General features: G+C 27.9%; 2 protein-coding genes across 7 annotated transcripts in view; both read right to left on the bottom strand.

Moving 5' to 3' along the window:
• Positions 1-7816, bottom strand: part of LOC132932283 (innexin shaking-B) — a 44213-nt gene extending 36397 nt beyond the window's left edge. The window contains exon 1 of one of the 5 annotated variants that reach the window (XM_060998579.1): positions 7578-7816. The gene's annotated coding sequence lies outside the window, so the exon portion shown is untranslated. Of the gene's footprint in view, positions 1-86; positions 242-671; positions 691-5716; positions 6177-7577 lie in introns of those variants that run through there. The other 4 variants (XM_060998582.1, XM_060998577.1, XM_060998581.1 and 1 more) reach the window with 4 other exon arrangements.
• A 5385-nt stretch (positions 7817-13201) lies between these two features.
• On the bottom strand, positions 13202-19208 carry LOC132917893 (uncharacterized). Of its 2 annotated transcripts, XM_060978877.1 has the most exons (9): positions 19053-19206; positions 18893-18988; positions 18555-18787; positions 18416-18480; positions 18115-18255; positions 17532-17708; positions 17165-17380; positions 17035-17088; positions 13202-13872 (listed from the first exon to the last, which is right to left on the bottom strand). In XM_060978877.1, exons 3-9 carry the CDS (start codon positions 18745-18747, stop codon positions 13831-13833), a joined length of 888 nt encoding a protein of 295 aa, XP_060834860.1. In that variant the 5' UTR covers positions 18748-18787; positions 18893-18988; positions 19053-19206; the 3' UTR covers positions 13202-13830. The 2 variants fall into 2 exon arrangements, with proteins under 2 accessions (XP_060834860.1, XP_060834861.1); XM_060978878.1 differs by lacking the exon at positions 18893-18988 and having other exon boundaries at positions 19053-19208.
• Positions 19209-19382: the final 174 nt, after the last annotated feature.

Genomic DNA, 19382 nt, shown 5'->3' with positions numbered 1-19382 from the left:
TCCAAAGTGTACATTAGCGTTTTTCAATCAGAAAACAATAACACCAATTTTTAATTAAGCACAAAGTTATAACAAGAACAACCTACACAAAATACTACAAATACTCCAAATCGTTTTAAAAAAAAAAAAGAAAAACCCTGATGGAATGTATAATATTATCGCGTGACCGGAATCGACAGTGACGTATATTTCGATTTAATGAATTTCGAAAAAAATGAGCGAGGACCTTCCCGATCCTGTCCGGACAGCGCTAAGACTGTGAAAGTGCGAAAAGTAACTCTCCGTCCGTCCGAATATTGTATGTTCGACAGCATAATATTAAGGTATCGTTTACACGATACGACGACGGGGTTTGACGCCTATTTGCGTATCCCCAAGAAAATGTCTCGCGATCGATCTTCGTGCGATATGATATACGTGGCGGATATTATGTTTCCGATGCAATAATACGTCCGATCCGTGCCCAAATACTCACCCGTATTTGCCTAACACACAGCGAATGTCGTTATTATAATATATAATATTTAATGTGGGCATTCGGTTTAGAGCACGTGGGTGGCGTCACGTTGACGACGCATATTTCGAAGGAAACGATATATTTGCGCGGACCCGACATGCCACATAACAATAATAATAATAATATATTATTATACACACGTATCGCAGCTTACATTTAAATCCAAGAATATCTATAAAGACTCGCGAATTTCTTCACAGCGCGCCACCACGATCGGTTCTAAACCAGCCGACGACGTTATCACGACAAATTTAAATTTGCGCGCGCTATTTCTTAATCCACTCACGGTGCGTTTCGAATGCAAATCCTATAATGCACTTCCGCTTGCATGCATTTTCGATTATTCATAGAATATCTACCTTTAACTCAGCCCCGTTACAACGGACGAAGAAGACTTTGAAAAATAACAAAACAAATAAAATCATCTTACGATAATTATTATGATAATCGGTCGCGTATATTATATACATAAGCTGTTGTAGTGAAGACGTACCTAGTCTGTATAAAGACGCGTGTATATACACCTATAGGCTATAAGTACACGTGACTCACGCGACACGATTATCACCACGGTGTATATACCTATAACCTATAAACGTTTATAACGACAGCGATGACGGATAAGACGACAATAATTATAATAATAATATAATACTACAACGTCTTGTAGATATTTATATATATATATATATATAAAACCGCTAACAGGATTAAAATATATTTATATTAATATGATTATTATTATTATAGCACACGCATATGCGGTCGTGGAAAAGACGTTATAATATATATATTATACATGTATAATGACGACTGTCTGCTCACCGCCTAACGGCCGAGACCCTAAGAATATAATATTTCTCGTCCCCTAGGTCGTAAAAAAATAAAGAAAAACTCAAAGACGAAGCCATTTTTATCGTCACCGGACGGACGCGTTTAAACCGATGAGGGGTGACCGACTCAGATCTGGTTTCGGATTATGCGGCACAGAGACAAGACAAGGAATATTATAAATCAACCTCTTTAATACGCACGTGATAATATAATAATATACAACGCGTGTCGTTCGCATATTCTATTAACAGTTGATGTATTTATACATTTAATTATTATTATTACCAGCCTCTGCACGTCTCTAAACGATGGTAATTATTTCATTATTATTATTGTCGCCGTGAAATAATTTTAACAAGCCGATTCGACGCTAAGGACAAACACAGGCGACAAATAGAGTCAAATCAAAATCACTGCAGCTGCTGTTGGCAACCTTCTCTTGAGTCTTGGGCGGGCCCCGCTAAAAACTCATGTCTTTCTGAACATAATAATATATTAAAGTTCAATAAACAGATTTTAATTCCCAAATTTCCTAATAACGGCCAATATTGTTCTTTTTTCGTGGGGGAGGGTGCGTGGCTACTGGCTACTATTATAGTACTATAGCACAGTTAAAAAACTCATTTGAATTTTTTTAAATTCAAACATGTTAATTTGGTTTCCTTCTAATTAGGCCATTGTAAGTATCTATTTCTAATGATGATTGATTCTTACTTTGTGTACTATATTAATTGTTGATGTTGTACGATTATTTAGGTGAGTACTTCTCAGTTTTTTACAGGAATCTCATTGTTTATTTTTCAAGACATCGATGAATACAAAAATATTTGGATGTGTACTTTAGATCATGTCGTTGAACTTTGAATGAAAAATGAAAATCCTAATAGCTATAGTTTGCATAGTTATTGTTATTATTAAACGGTCAATGATGATAACATTATAGGCCTCATCGGATACAACGTACAAAAACTATGGAAGCAATTCGGATTAGACCTTTTTCATATCTATCTTTGGGACGCAACTAATATACAGCCCCTTTTTTCGGTCATTATTATAATATGCATTATGACGGTGTTTATCGTAAACCTTTTAACACGTGCACCGGTGCACCGCCGACGCCAACGCCATCGAGTAAATAAAAATTGGTGAACGCCACCGCCGACAGACTTTATACTATAATGTAGTCTATAGATATAGCTATATTATTATATATCGGGACCAAAGCGTTTATTTCTGTTTTCCCGCACTCCGCGTATTAAAACGGAAACGTAAATTAATCGACTAAGGTCCTCGTCGAAACATTATCGTATACGTAATATATTATATTCAATAATAACATATTATAAGCGCGTGTGTTATATAGTGTTATACCATTTACTAGTACCTATTTCGACACCGCTTTCCGGGGTGTACGGTACACGTTGTTGCAGTTATTTTACTCCTCTAGCGGTCTAAATGTTAACGCTTATGGAAAAACAACTATACACAAGCATTTATGGACTGTAACGCTTACAGTATGTGCTTTATTTTGGTACTTTGTCTAATTTTTAAGAAAAACCCATTTTTTTTTTTCATTGAACGTGGTCGATAAATTTAGTTGTTGACACACAAGTTTTCAGTGAAATAATTGATTAAATGTATTATATAGGTAAGTATATATCTTATCATAAACATTGTTCAAAAATTATATAACTTATAGGATTCGGGTAATTTGTATAAATAACTAAAAATAATTTCGTTTTATTATTCATTCTGCTGAAAACTCAATTTAATATAAGTACATGCAGATAAACATATTTCTTACACCATGTTTATAAATTATTTTATTATACTGATATTTGATAGAGAAAACCGTTATTAATATCATATTAAATAGATTATAGGACAACGTTATTTAACCTGAGGTGCATGTACCTATAAACCTCACTATAAAAATTTAGATTTACTATTAATATTTAATGTCATCCACAAAAGTTCTACACTTTCTAATCTCTTTTGCGTCGATATATCTATACAAAAAATAAATTATACGTAGAAAATGATTTATAAATATTCATATTTTATTATGCAAAAAAAGGTTATTAGATAGAATGGTACTAGAAAATTTTCAAAATGTATAGATGGGATTTTAATAAAAAATATCGAGAACCTCTGTTATACAGGGCAAAATCGTAAGTACACTGATCTACTTACTTTTTAGCATAATATTATTAATTAATAAAAACGTGTATTATATATTATTATTTATTTATATAATTATAATTGTAATAAATTACACAGAATACTAGAGTACTTGGAACGCGTGTATGCCGTTTCCTTTTTTTTTAGACTGTAAAATAAAACGATTTAAATGTTGATCTGTACAAAACTTATTATTATTTGTTAATTGTTTCAAATTTTGACCAACAACGACGACCATTTATCTATAACAATTTTTTGACCTGCAGTGTTATCATTATATAAAATTGCATTAAATTATTATTTTTGGCATAGTCCAAGATTAATGATATACAATACACATTTTTACAACTATCACTGACCAAATTAAAGGAATTCTTTAGATTTCTGCTGTAAAAACAACTTATAACCCATCATAATAAAAACTGATGTGACACGTACTAATATTTCGTATAAAATTTTCGTTACGCCGTTACGGACTATAATTAGTGAAGATACAAAACTAATCTCCACGATTGTCGGCCTCGGTATAATATTATCGAATAATTTATTATCGTTGATGTCGAAACACGAGAGTAAAAAACCTACTTATAAAAACTCAAGTAAATAATGCTAATTCATATAATATTTATTTTTATCAGATTTAAAATAAACATAAACTCGTACAAATAACTACCGTCTACCGTATGTATATAGTATCACAAGTAGGTGGTATAATTGGCAATATTTATTATCTGGTATGCTTCGAAAAAACGACTTCTTTAGGTTAGCTTTAACGTGTATACTTTTACTAAACGAAAACTACATTTTTTTTTAAAAAGGATCACATACAGGACTAAAATTATTTTTAGTGATACCATGATAAAACAACCAATTTTAAAATCAAATACATTTTTCTTATTATTTCAAACAAAAAACCTTTATAGTTTTACACGGGAACGCAAACCCTGCGATTGCTGAGATGTATGAAACAATAAATATAAATAGTCTGAACTATTTTTTATATAAATCTTGTACCAAAGTTTTGTTTATAATAATGAACAATAAAGTTCACAAAAAATTTTTTTATTAGAAATTCCTGTATCTAAAATAATTTCAGATGAACTATGTTATATACATTATTTAAGTTCACAAATAAGTATATTAAACAAAACCAAGTGTTCTAGTGACAATATCGCCATTTTTAAATTAAATTATGGCTGCTGTATAAAAATCGCTGTATCTTTAAACAGAGGTAAGTTATTCTAGAATCCGTAAGTAAATCATTTTCCTCCTGTTATTAATTTCATATTTTTATAACCAATTTGTACACAAATTGTATGATACAAATGGATACACTTCGAACATGAAAACATGAAATCGGTCGAATTTGGGCGTTTTGGAGTCCAGGACGACTTCTTTACTGCACCAGGACTTAAGAACTCGATTTAACGTTAAAGGAAAAAAGGGTTCAATTCTTTTTAAATTAAATAAATTGTATAAATAGATACAAATCGGGTGAAAAAAAATTAAATTAGTTAGTGGGGGAAATTATGACTTACGGCCTTACGAGTGCGTGGACGACTGACTCTCCCTCTAATCCAGTGTATTAGAACAAATAAATAATTTTAAGCTACTTGTCACTAGAATTAAATTATATTTTGTTGGTTGTCATGTTAAGTAAAATAATTGATAAATTAATTAAAAATTAATACCATTTTAGAATTTAAAATGTTATACATTAATGTTATCAATAGAATTGATATTCACCAAATAAGACTTAGGTATGTAGAAATTGTTGTATTTGAATAACAAATGTTTATATAAATTAAAATATAAGTAAGTACCCAACTTAACCTGCAGTGGATTTAAAATTCAATTCGTTGGTTCTCAAATGCAAAATTCTCTCGTTTCGTCGAACACGACAGATCAATGAAAGTACGTAATAATGTTTCTATTATATAGGTATGTCATGTATAGATATTTAACTAGGTATATAATTTCATATCAAGATTGTGACGTATTACAATCATTAATAATTTTATGGGGTGTGTCGGAACGCGAGTCGCTTTTTGAAAACGGTCGATGATAGTGGCGAAACGACGAGTGATGAAAAAACCGTTACCCGCAATAATAGACGTCGGTATAGGCAAAATGTTCATTAGATAAGGTATAAGACAATAATTTTATTATATTGGTGGTACTCACTTTTTCCGGCAGGGTAATACTACGGCGGGGAGAAATCCGCGTTTCGGGGGTTGTGTCTTTTACTCAGAAACCGGTTCCGGTGCGCGAAACACCGAGTAAGGGCACTTACGCCCCGGATAAGAAATACAATAATCGTTGAATTCCACACCGGTGTAATATAATGAATTATAATAACATACAGTAGACGCGCGTCGCCGGGTCGAAGACGGTGATCGCTGTCGAAAATTCGGACGACCGCGTACCTCGCGCTATAAGCCGAACCGAACCGAATCCGCCAGCGTTTAAGTGTACTATAATATTATAATATTATATTATATATATACAATAATAATACGATTTCGTGTCGCGTGGTTGTCACTGTAATGATATATTGTGCGTCGTCGTCGTCGGCTACACACGGCGGCGGCACTCGCACGACTTGTAGACGTACGCACAGACGCCTAAGTACGGAGACGGAATCCCCTGAGCGCGACCATACGTCTCCGCCGCCGCCGTTCGCCACACACGCACGCGATATTCGCTCCACACACGCGTTCTATATTTAAATCGCCGGCCGTATTCTCTCTCCGCCCTCCGTTCGCCAGCGCGACCGTGTGTGTCCGTGTTGGTCTGTAATCGTGTTAACAGAGTTCGAGTGTACGCATGTGATAGAGTTTGTAAGTTTGTAAGTTTGTGTGTGTGTGTTTTGCGGTCTCACCGATTCGATTGACTCTCCCTCCGGAGCCCCTATATAGGTTCGTTATGTATGAAATGTGTATGATTATGTGTACCTATATATATATATATTTAAAAAAAGCACGGCTACAATATTATTATTAAATGCATACCCTATATCGTCTAGCTATCGTCTCTCTGCGTGCACTGCACGACGATGATCGAAATGTCTCGAAAGTGAAGGACAAAGAGGAGACTAGAACCATTTTTTAGAAACCGTCGTATGTTTGATATGATTTTGAGGCACGCATTTGTGTTAGTTTTGGATTTCTAACAATTGACCACTCGCGTGTCTGTTTAATGATCGAAAAACATATATCAATAATTTTTTTGACGTGAATATATTATAAAGATTGCAGATCTGTGATTTTACGTCCTATTCACAATCGAGTCGCATTTATTAATTTATTTTGAACGTATTTTTACATATCATCCTGTCATTTATCAATATCACGTGAGTGAGTGAATTAAATCTGGTTAACGTACACGTTTTTGCGGGGATGTGTATCTCAACTGAGAACTGCGAATAAGAAAAAGTTAAAAGACGATAAGAATGGACACTGGGATGAACGTGCATTTCGTTCAATTTCAGCCTTTTCTAACCTTCCATTCGTTATTTACGGCCTTTACACGCTGGATCAAATCTCTGTGTATAATATTTTTGAAAAAAATAAATCCACATCGTGACACAAAGAAAAATAAAACGATAAGCACAACTCCTATTTTAATTGTATGTTTGTCGTCTTCACAATCACCATTTCTCACCGCTCTAAACCTTTAGCATCACTCAAAAACTCGAATTGTGCCATTCTCACAATCAAAATCATGAAACTTTCCCTTGCAAATTTTTTTTATTTCAAGAAAATTAAATTAACGCACCGTTTGATTTTTATTTAATTTGAAACGAAAAATGATGTAACGTCCTAATCAAATAATGTGTAAACATATACATTAAACGCCCGATGTGGACCAAAATATATCCTTTAGTCTTTAATTATGAATATTCCGAAGTTGTTCACCATCCCACATTCCCGCTTTATAAAGTATAATATAGTCACATGGTCAGGACAGTATATTTTTCAGTCTCATTTTCACTTTTCAAACAGTCACATTTTGTATAATTTATAATATTCAACATTTAACTTACCGTGGTATGTATTTAAAATTTATTCGAAAAAATGATTTCCAACTCGACACTGACGCAGGTACAAGTTGAACTTTGTCCAAAATCACGAAACACACGGTTTATATGAATCAGTATCCAGGTCCAGTATGGTAGTATATATACTCGTATAGTTGCAGCCTGCAGGTGACAAATAGTAATACTTTCAAATAATTTATCTTCGTGGGATCATATAATACACATAACCGCTGAATGATCAAATCCAGCAATAAGTTTAGTATTTATACATTTACACAATATACTTACATCACATAAAAAAAATTAACGTTTTAGTGTTACACCTTACACATAATACACAATGTCGTCGAAAATAAATATCAGTTTATTTTTTTTTTATATATAACATATAATGGTATCATAAAATCAATATTTTTTATATCAATCGGACTCAATAAGTCAAATCATGACTATCAAGGAAAATGTACAGGTCATTTTTATCATATGTAATACCAATTATAGTCATATAATTTGGTTAGTCAATTGATTGAAAAACTTAAATGCTTTATTTATTTTTTTGCGATTACTTATCGACCAACAACATTATACAACATTTTTAAATCAAATATTAAATAGATTTCTTTAGACTAGCCTATAATGTTCTTATGGAATAAAATGATTTAACATTACATAATATTTTTAATTCCATGATGTCAATTAAAATATTTTTAAATATATAAATTATAATATTATTATAACTATATAAAACCTATTTTTACTTTGTTTGACTGCAGTAGGTATAATATGAAAATATATGTGAATATACATCATTAACTAAAAGTGTGTATATTATATAAATTGTTTCAATTATATAATTTGCCTACAATATATTATTCAGCATCCCTATGTATATATGTATGGGTAGGTTGTTTTTGAAATGATAGCCTTCGTTATAGGGCAATTCACTGTATTTACAAGTGTTTTCAGTTCCCCGCTGAGATTTTATATTGAAACTTGTAAGTTAATGCTAGAGAAAGTAGATGAATTATATCAAATTGTGTTTTATTTTTGCAATAAGGTTATTTCTATCATATTCAATATAAAAATTGACTGGAAAGTAAGGTCACGGAATCAATACTCAATAGGTAGTCTAATGTACTTTATCTGCATTAAACAATATACAAAGTATTTTCGATGAGCAATGTTGGGGAAGGAAAGGATAAATGTGGAGTTTAACCACCCCATACAATTTCAGTCTAATTAATTTTTTATTAAAATTCACAATAATTATTTAAGTTACCTATTACATACTACTTATTATTTTTAAAAACTTTGTTACAAAGAAAAATGTGCAACTAGAAGAAAATGTCACGTATACCTAATCTACAGCTGGCAATTATAATTTATAGTTCAACATTTCCATAGTTTAATCTTAAAAATAATATTTATATCTGTTAAATTCATCAATTTTTTTTTTTGTATGCTTTAGCATAATTCTAATTAGTTCTATAATATACTACTGCCATCATAAAATATCCGTTTGTATATGATATTATGTATATTGTACATTAATATATGTGTGTATTTGTGTTAATATACCTATGTGTCCTTATATTAATAGGTAAAGAAATTGTATTATTTTTAGATTCTGAGTGCGAAGCGATGAATCATAAATGTATCGATACAATGATGTTTTTTTTATGCATGTATACGCAATAAGAAAATTGTATCTACTTTGTATTTTAAAAAAATCAAAATAATAAATTCTTAGTATTACCTATTAAAATGTTAAAAATTAACGGAAGTTTTTACGAAAAACAGTATTTGACAAAATCAATTTTTTTTTTTGTGATTCAAAAATAAATAACCATAGATAAAATGTTTAACAAATGTTTACATTAGCTTTTCCTTTAAATAATATATAATTCTATTAATATTTTAACTCATTTATAGCCAATTATAGACTTTTTAAATTTTAACCTAACCTTATATTATGATGTATACCTATATGCCATATTGCTATATACATGTTTATAGACATATCATAGTCATAAAGTATCTACTGCAGTCTGCAATGATGATTTTGTTTACCAAATGTTATACATTTACGTATATGTACATAAAATACATGAACTAGTTTCATTGACCATTGTGTAATACTTAAGTTTTAGTTAGGTGGAATTGTTTTAGTACCTATAGGTTATAATAATAAGTTAATTTAACAGTTTATAACTTTAAAGTTTTGCGTTATTACCTACACAGTATTTCAAAAATAAATAACTCTCTAAACTTATACCTACCTATCAACAATCAATATTAATAACATACCAAATTTTACACAATTTCGTTCACTACAATATGCATACAGACTGGGTGCCAATATTGTTTAGCGACGTAACTCTAATACGTTATTTATTTTTACAAATTAGGTACTAACTATATGAGTATTCCATTCCGTTTCCCTAACGAAGTACCTACTTACCATATTTATAATTTAAATTTTAGTTTTACATAAATAGTTAATATTATGAGAAAGGTAACACACATCGCAATTCGTTTAAATACGGCATAAATGGTAAAAATATTTCATAAAAAACAAACGGATATAGTGCTGGTCGATTCGATTGTACGTATATTATAATATACGGTCCACCGTTGAGGTTTAATCACTGTGCCCAGAATCTGAAAGCCAGTATAGGAAAGAACGACGTGTGACGTCACCGAGTTATTTTAACTACAGGATTATCACTGGAATACATTTTTCGTCCGCACACCGTTGTAGTATATGTATATTGTATAATGTATATATATAATATACTATTACCGCAATACGCGATCCCCGCACGCTGGAACGGATTATTATTATTATTTTTACTATTACTATTATAACTATTATTTTTATCATTATTTTTTTTTTAAACACCGCTCGCATTTTAAATAGGCATTACGTTGCAGTAAACATATTTTGAGCCGAGAGGTGTCGCCTAACGGACTCGATTTATAACTTTACGGATCTCTTTCTCTTTCTCTCTCTGTCTCCAATCCTGGATGTATATAAACCTTAAAATGTATAAATCACTTCTAGTATATGATATAGTCGTAAACTCGAAGACGTATTCTACAGTTATACACAATTTTTGACAAAAACATCCATCAGTAATCAAACTACAATGAAGAAAACGTTAATTATAAAATTACCTATGTTGTTATGGAAGAGTGGAGACTGTAGATTATGATCCATAAACTATGGACCATAGTTATTATCAGTGACGGCTTTAGAAGGGGCCCAAGGAGCCATGCCCCCCCCCCCAAAAAAAGGCGAATAATATACTAGTTATATGCTTTTATTATTACGGTATATAATATCACCTATTATTAGTATATTAAATATTAATATATCGCTTTTGTAAATTGTAAATTTTCATTAGTCTTTATATTTTATTTTCGCGTAATAAGTACTACGCCGGTAATAAATCGATCACAAAAAAAAATAAAAATCGAAAATTAGATTTTTTTATTTTATTGACTTGTGTATTATTTTGCATAATATTTTATATAAATAACTAATGTGGATTATATGAGGCAGTGATTTTTATGCATTTGAATAAATGTATCATGAAGTATTTAAAAAAAATGTGTGTGGTTTTTATGCCCCCAGTCCAAAAAAAATCAAACCCTAAAGCCACCACTCCTTATTATCTAAACACAATAAATTAACAACTATTTCTTTCATTAATGAATGATAATTCAGTTATGGCACTATATTAGAAATCGCTGGAAAAATTATTAACAATGTATAAATTAATAAGTAATTATAGAACTTTAATAGGTACTTGTTACTATATTATGAAACCAAAAGTACAAAAATGCTAAATGCATACAAAATTAATGAATTTATTTAATATTTAAAAAATGGGAAGAAGAACATCTTCTCTCACAAACAAATGCATTTCATTTCAAATTGTTAAACTTGTAATTAATCAAAAAATTTTGAACTATGTTGTAGTATATTAATATTATAATCTCAATTATTATAGATTATAAAATAAATTATGTGATGCTGTATTAGTTTAAAACTTTAATTCATTAGAAATCAGTAAGTCAGCCATTTAAGAACAAACATTAGAAGAACAGCCAAATTCCTACCAACAGTTTAACAGTACGAGAGAACTTCTGAAATGTCCACTCTGCCACATCATACAGAAATAACACAAATTTAAAATTAGCAATAATATAACGTCAATACTTACAACAATCAAACTTGATACTTTAGAACTTAGGTAAGTACGCAATATCTCGACGGTGGTTCAAAACATACCTACTCTAAAATCTTTTATTTAAATAATACTATTATATTTAATTATCACAATTATAATTGACCAAAACTTAATTATAATAGATAAATAAAATAACTAGGTATATGCCGATATTATGATGATGTTATAGTTTGGTGAAACAATAAATAGTTTAGAATAGATACTTCAATACTTGCATTTATAATGAAGTAAAGATAAGCCAATAATTATCGTATTATTTTAAGTAAGTATAATACTTACTGAAAATTGATTTCCATAATTTATTACTAATGGAAGAGAAAAGGTGGTTGTGTGTTACCGAGCTAATAAAATATGTGGACGATACAAGTGATACAACTAAAATTGTGTTGTCTCACTAACAAAAAAAAATTACACTACCATATTATATATACTATAAAGTATAAATTACTATAAGATATAAATTAAGTTAGGTTAATATATATAGTAATTATATTTATATAGTTATATATAGTACTGCCCATATAAATTTATTTTATTAGTTATTCTTCAATAGACGGAGATTAATAATTCATTTTTAAACGTACAAGTTATAATAATATCATATACCTACTTACTTTTTTTGATATTTCTTGTGGTGGATTACAGACGCCTGTTTGTTGTATTATTAAATAAAATATAATTACAAATCAAAAAATGTTTTGACCATAACACAATTATTTTACCTGCCTAAACATACTTACCAACCTAATGTAGGTAAATAAACTTTTATGCATAGTCACCCGATGAATCCAAGTTGTAAATGTATATCACCACACAAGCATGTGATTGTGAACAGAATGCAGATCTGTAAGAGTCAAAAATGTAAATAATATAATATAAATATATATTATTTTATTTTATTAGGTACCTATACCTATTCTGATTCCAAATGTTTGACACCTGCATCGACACAACATAGTTCATACTATTATTTGTTATTCATACAGCGTATACTGCTATAGTAAAGTATATCTACGTGATAAACCAGTAAGATAAAAACTATAAATTTTATAGTCTTTATCTTCCCAGTATAAATCATAGATGAGTGAAATACACGCGCATCTGCGCAAAACCAAATAACGCCGTAAAAACACGCATTATGGTAATTTAAGGATTGCAGGGGTTATATTATGATACAATACACCCAGATGTCGTGATAAATTATAATACCTAATATAGACGTCTCATTCGTACGCCATATTTATTTTTAAAAAATAGTGATTGTAGGTTGGATAACCGTGGTAAACGTGTGATGGCAGTGAATTTTACCAAAAAATAAGGGGCCCACAGAAACACGAAAAGTCCTTAAAAGCGAACAAGTCTATCATTCTAGTATTCTGAAAATAAATAATTTGTTTTATTTTATTCTTTTAATAAAATTACATTTATTTCTGTCTACTTCGACAAAATTTAACTGAACAATAAACTTGTTAACATTTTATCGTTAAGTTAACTTGCCTTGAAAACTCAACAATTATATCTTAGATTTAAAAGTAAAGACTAAAACATTACACATAAATTATAAAGTTAACTGTATTTTAAATTTTAATAGGAATATAGGAAAATTAAATTATTGTAATCATGTCATTTACACTAATTTCACTTCCATTACATAAAAAAAGGTGTTAGTAACAATGTAACATAATATTACCATTAACAACTACTACCAAGTGCAAATATTTGGAGTGGAATTTTCAAGAAAGTAAAATAATAAACAAGTTAGATTACTAAAATTGTCTTGAAAACACAAATAAATTGTATCTAAATAATTCCAAATTTTTATGCTGTAATAAGTATAAAAATTATCAAATACTTTAACATAATTTGAATCTTTTTTATAAGATATTAGATATAATATATATAATAAAAATAAAAAAATATAAAACTTCACACTCAAAAAAATTTAGATTTTATACATATTATTATTATTACACAAATTTAATTTATATATAATTAACGGGAGTTTATGAAGTTTTTCTTTGACATTCTTTGCTATCCGACATAGACTGAAAAAAAAATATTAATTAAAAATAGAAAATCAGCTAATGAAAAATCAAAAGGTATTTATAATATTATCTAACTATAGACATGTTTTTCTAAAATTACAACTTACTATAATAATTTGTAAAAGGTTAACATATATAAAAATGTACAATGCATAACTTGAACTTAAAAACATAAACATATCTATAAGTTATATTTAATTCAAATCAGTTATTAATGTTAAATATAAAATTACAAATTTAACTGATTAGACTAAATTATTAATAGTTTTCAAAATTGTTTTTAATTTCAACATTTCCTTTAAAAAATGTATGTGAAATCAAATATCACATGTGCTATAAAAATTGCACCACATTATTATATGTATTAATACTACCTGCATATTATGTATTATAAAGTCTGAAAAAATGTACAAAAGTTTCTTACTAAGATAAAAAGCAAGTACCTAAAGTTTGATAAAAACTTTTTCAGATGATTCTAAATCACTTTACCCACATCACTTCTTCAACTCATGTAATTCCAAACTTTATTTCTGAAGAACACTTGACAATTATTTATTTGTCACAATTTGGATGACAATATAATATATATATATATATATATATTAATGACAATATCATGCAAATATAAAACCATTAAATATTAGATTTGTAAACCATACTACACAATTAATAATGCCTAATAAATTGTGTAAATATGTATACATAATGTGATCTATTTAGAACTTTTAAAAATTATATAATATTATGCACAAACTATTTTAAATTTTAAAATAAATATATATTAAAATACAAAACTTTAATGTATTTAAAACAATAATTCAATAATTTAAAAAAAAAAAATATGAAAACAAATTGCCATTACCTTTTTGGCTTTTTATAAGTTTAATTTCATGCGATATCTTTGGCTGTAGATCTATTAATTCATAGCCATATAGACATAAAAATATTTCAAAATAATATTATGGTAATCAGACTTTTAATATCTTTTATAAATGATAATATAAAATAACAGTTCTTAAGCTTTTGAAATACTAAAATATACGTACCCCTAATAAAAGACTTTTAAACTTTTTTAAAGCATTCCTCCTCAGTTTTCAATCAAATAACTTTTAACTTTATACAATTTTTTACAATAAATCTCATGTTTAATAAAAATACGATAAGCTATCTGAGAAAAAAAGTTGAGACAACTTGAGTGTAAAATAATAATAAATAAAGAAACTTGCAAATAATTACTTTTTAACAAAATGTTTTTTGGATATCAAACTATAATTTAATTATATTTAATGGATTAATTTCCTTAAAATACACATTATTTTTTTTTTTTTCATAAAATTTCATAATATAGAAGTTTCACTAAACTATTATTATTTATGTTATGACTCCATGGCCAAAAGCATTGATAGCACAGATCACAGTTTAAGAACTACTGATATACAATATTTTATTTTTTATAACCAAAATATTAATGAAAATAATAATTATAATGACTTCAGCTATTATGTTCACACTATTAAAGCAACTAAATATGTCAGTCCAAAATATTTTTGGTAAAGAGAAATTATAACGATGAAACTGATTCAACAACAGAACTAATAAACAATATCAACATTTTACTACTTTAGGATTGAAGATAGATGCTATAATTCATCAGTAATTGTAACATGTAGATAATAATAATTAAGATAATGTAGTTAATGTATCACTTTGTCAACTAATCTAAAAACAATTCAAATTATATGTTTTTATAAACAAATGTATCATAACATAAATTACGTTGTAAAATGTCCATCATTACATGTCCATACATAAATTAAACATTGATTATTATTAATTATCAACTATTACTTAATATTCATTATGATACGTAAACTGAAGACCAGTGGCATAACTTCAAAATGTGGGTCCAACTGAAAAATTGTCAACAACCCACTTCACCCAAACATTAAATAAGGAGGTCTGAGAGAGGTGCATTCATCTTACTAAAATTATTTTATACATTTTTACAAATATTATTGCTTGTTTTATTAATTTAAAATTGTATAATAATTTTGCATTTATTTAAAAAAAAACATTGTATTACCCAAGGCCAAGATACACCCGCACCCCTTGATCTCTTTTAATAAGCCACTGCATAAGACTTAAAACTTTTGTTTAAATTTTTTTATAACTAATTATTATTATTACCTCTTGGCTCCTACCAACTATAACGACAAATTGTATTAATCCCTTGAGAATCATTTTAACAGATTTTCACTATATCCATTATATATTTTATAATCAGCCTTAAATGTTCATTATAATGTAACATAACTACAATTTGTACAGCTATTTACAATATTTAAAATTTTTGATCAACAAAGTATTTATAAAATATTTCAACAGGAAAATGCCTTTAAGCTAAAATTACAATAGTACACATTTTGTGATGTTAGCTTTAATGTTAAAGTAAATTTACCTATTATCAAATTTAAAGGTAAGGATATTATCTAGGAAATATTGTATGCTTTTATTGAAATCATCATTTTAAAGTGAGTTATTGCTAAGTAAAATATTACAACTTTAAAATTATGATATAAATTAAAGCATTTGACATTGCCTAGATAATATTCTTACCTTTAAATTTAATAATAGGTAAATTTTCTCTAATATTAAAGATAACATAACAAAATGAATTTCGCTGAATGAAAATATTCCATATTATATGTATGTAAGCCAAAGACAACATATGCGGGTATAACATCCTCTTAATTTTTACACTTCGGGTAAACTACCTTTAATATAATACATATTATATGAGTATTGAATAGTAATGTAAATTAATACAGTCGAATTGCGATAGCTCTAAGTTGAAGGGAGATAAAAATTCACTCTGAGATATCTAACTCGACTTTACATATATAAATATATAAACATAATATTTATTGTATATATATTTATATTTATAGGCCATTTAGGGGAATAAAAAAAAATTCGAGTTATCACAACTCAACTGTAGCAAAATTAAGTAAAAATATTTGATCATGCATACAATTATTGATTTCACATAGGTATAAAATTAAATATTTTTAATACTTTTCAATATTTATCATCTTATCTTATTATAATTATTGTATTATTACAAAGTAATAAAAATGTAAATAATAATTCATAATATTATACCTGTACTATTAATGAATCAGCTAAGATTTGTAAATCTTGTTCAGCTTTTACAAGCTGAAAAATATTTAAAAAAAACAATTGTAACCAACAATATTATTGATATATAAAGTCTAAAAAGATTTAAATTAACCTTATGGATATATTCTAATTTGAATTCTAAATTATCAGTATGAATCAAATTTTGTTTTTCTGTTAGTTCAAGAAACTCTTGTGGGGTCATTTTGATTGAGCCTTCATTATTTAATGGAGTTATCTTTTTGTCATTTGAAATCTTAATACATTGATCAACTTCTTTTTGTATTGATATCAAGTCCATAAATTCTGAGTTTGAATCTAATGATCGTTCCTAGAAATAGTAGAATAGATTTAAAATATATTTTTTTTTGTATTACCTAACCTTGAATTTTATAAATAACTGTTATTATGTATTAGCAATATACTACATACCTACCATATATACTTTGATTATTTACATATTTATGTTTTATTTTACCTACCTCACAATTTGAGGGAGATTTAAAATCATTATTTCCATCATGTATTATTTGTTTATTTATGAGCTTGATTAATTGGTCTGTAATTTCATCAATACTCTCACTATTTTCGTTCAAAGCTGTTTCAATTTTCAACTTTGATATAAGTTCTGGAGGTAGATAATTTTTATTTTCAGCAGTCTAAAAAATTATAATAAGTAAAACAGATGATTAAGATTTATTGAATATTAAAATAGTATAAGCTACTATTATAATAAACAAGCTCCAAAAAAATATTGTGTTTAGCAAAATACGATAAAATATGTACCTGCATAAGTATTTTATACTTAAACAAATATAAGTAATGAATCTAAACAATTTTTATTTTTTTGTTTAATTAAATTAAATATACATTATTTTATTTTATTTTTAAGTTTTTTAACAGGACAAGTATTGTTGACCCTACAACTCACATGCTATTGGAATAAATTAAATAACAATATAAAATTATGTTTTATCAATCAACACATTTTACATGATAATCTGCTCTAGACTTTAAACAAATAACAATACTAATGAGTAATAACAAATTCATATTAACTCTTACTCGAAAATAATTACTCTTTTCGTAAATGGTATTCATTAGTTCTTCATATCTCGGATATTGATTGGTGATTGTTGTAGTTGGTATCAAAGATTCAATAATTATTTTCCATGTAGCTATATGTAACTTTGTTGACATATTACCCTAAAAATAAAAATAAACATTGGTTTAATAAAAAATTGACGTTAAAAAAATTAACCGATTAGTAGGTATCTAAAAAATTACCAAATTCCTATTAACTCAATATTTTTTACTAAAAACTATATCTTAAAAAAATATTTATTTACTAAGTAATTTCACTTACTTCTAAAAAATTTTGAGCAGTTTTTTTATTTAACAAACCAAATGACACAAGTATATATTCTAAATCTAAAAAAAATTATATATTAGTAACAATGCCTTCAACTCACACATTATTTAATTAATATACAGTTAATTATTACCATATGTTTTTGAGTATTCAGACTCAGGATCAATATCCAATAACAGTTTATATACCAAAACCTTTATAAATTCATCTCTGCTGGGTCCGTTTTGGAATATTAATAATTGAAGATTTTCATCATCAATATCAACTAGGTGCATCAAGTCGACCTTGGAGAAACGATTACGCACCCATTCCAAAAAAGCCTTCATAACGTAAAATTATGATGTACTATTGTCTATTTGTGATGAACTGGAAAAAATAACAATTGGTACGTTAAAATACATAATTAATTAATTCACCACTATCATATTATGATATAGCTAGTGAACAAATAGACACAAATTAAATACACACAATGCGGGCCAGCTTATAACAGTCTACTTCTATGATGAAGAATGAACAAAGATTTAATTCAAATATTGGCTATGGTGTTTGTAAATTGTAGATTACCTATTTTAGAATAAAATATTCAACAAAGGTATATTGGAATTTAATGATTAGATATATTACTTACTTGTTCAGTAGATTATTACAAAATACAATGCAAAAGGTTAAAATCAAAATCCAAAATGATGTTTAAAACTGATTTATAATAATATGTTTAAACAATAAAATTATTTATTAATCTAGGTAATATTTATTGTCATAAAGATTTTCAAAAAACGGTTATCACTTAATACTTATCAGTCATTATCGTGAAAATATTATCAGTCATACAATAATAATATCACAATAATATACAGCCTGTTGCTGATAAGGAGACAACCACTCAGGAGCGACAAACCACCATGCATGTACAATGTACATTGTACATGAATCTAGATACATATTTTGGTCCAAATAA

Source organism: Rhopalosiphum padi, chromosome 1, assembly GCF_020882245.1.
Source record: "Rhopalosiphum padi isolate XX-2018 chromosome 1, ASM2088224v1, whole genome shotgun sequence".
Taxonomy (NCBI): Eukaryota; Metazoa; Arthropoda; class Insecta; order Hemiptera; family Aphididae; genus Rhopalosiphum; species Rhopalosiphum padi.
Note: the sequence above shows the minus strand (reverse complement) of the source record. Positions and strands in the feature narration are given on the sequence as shown.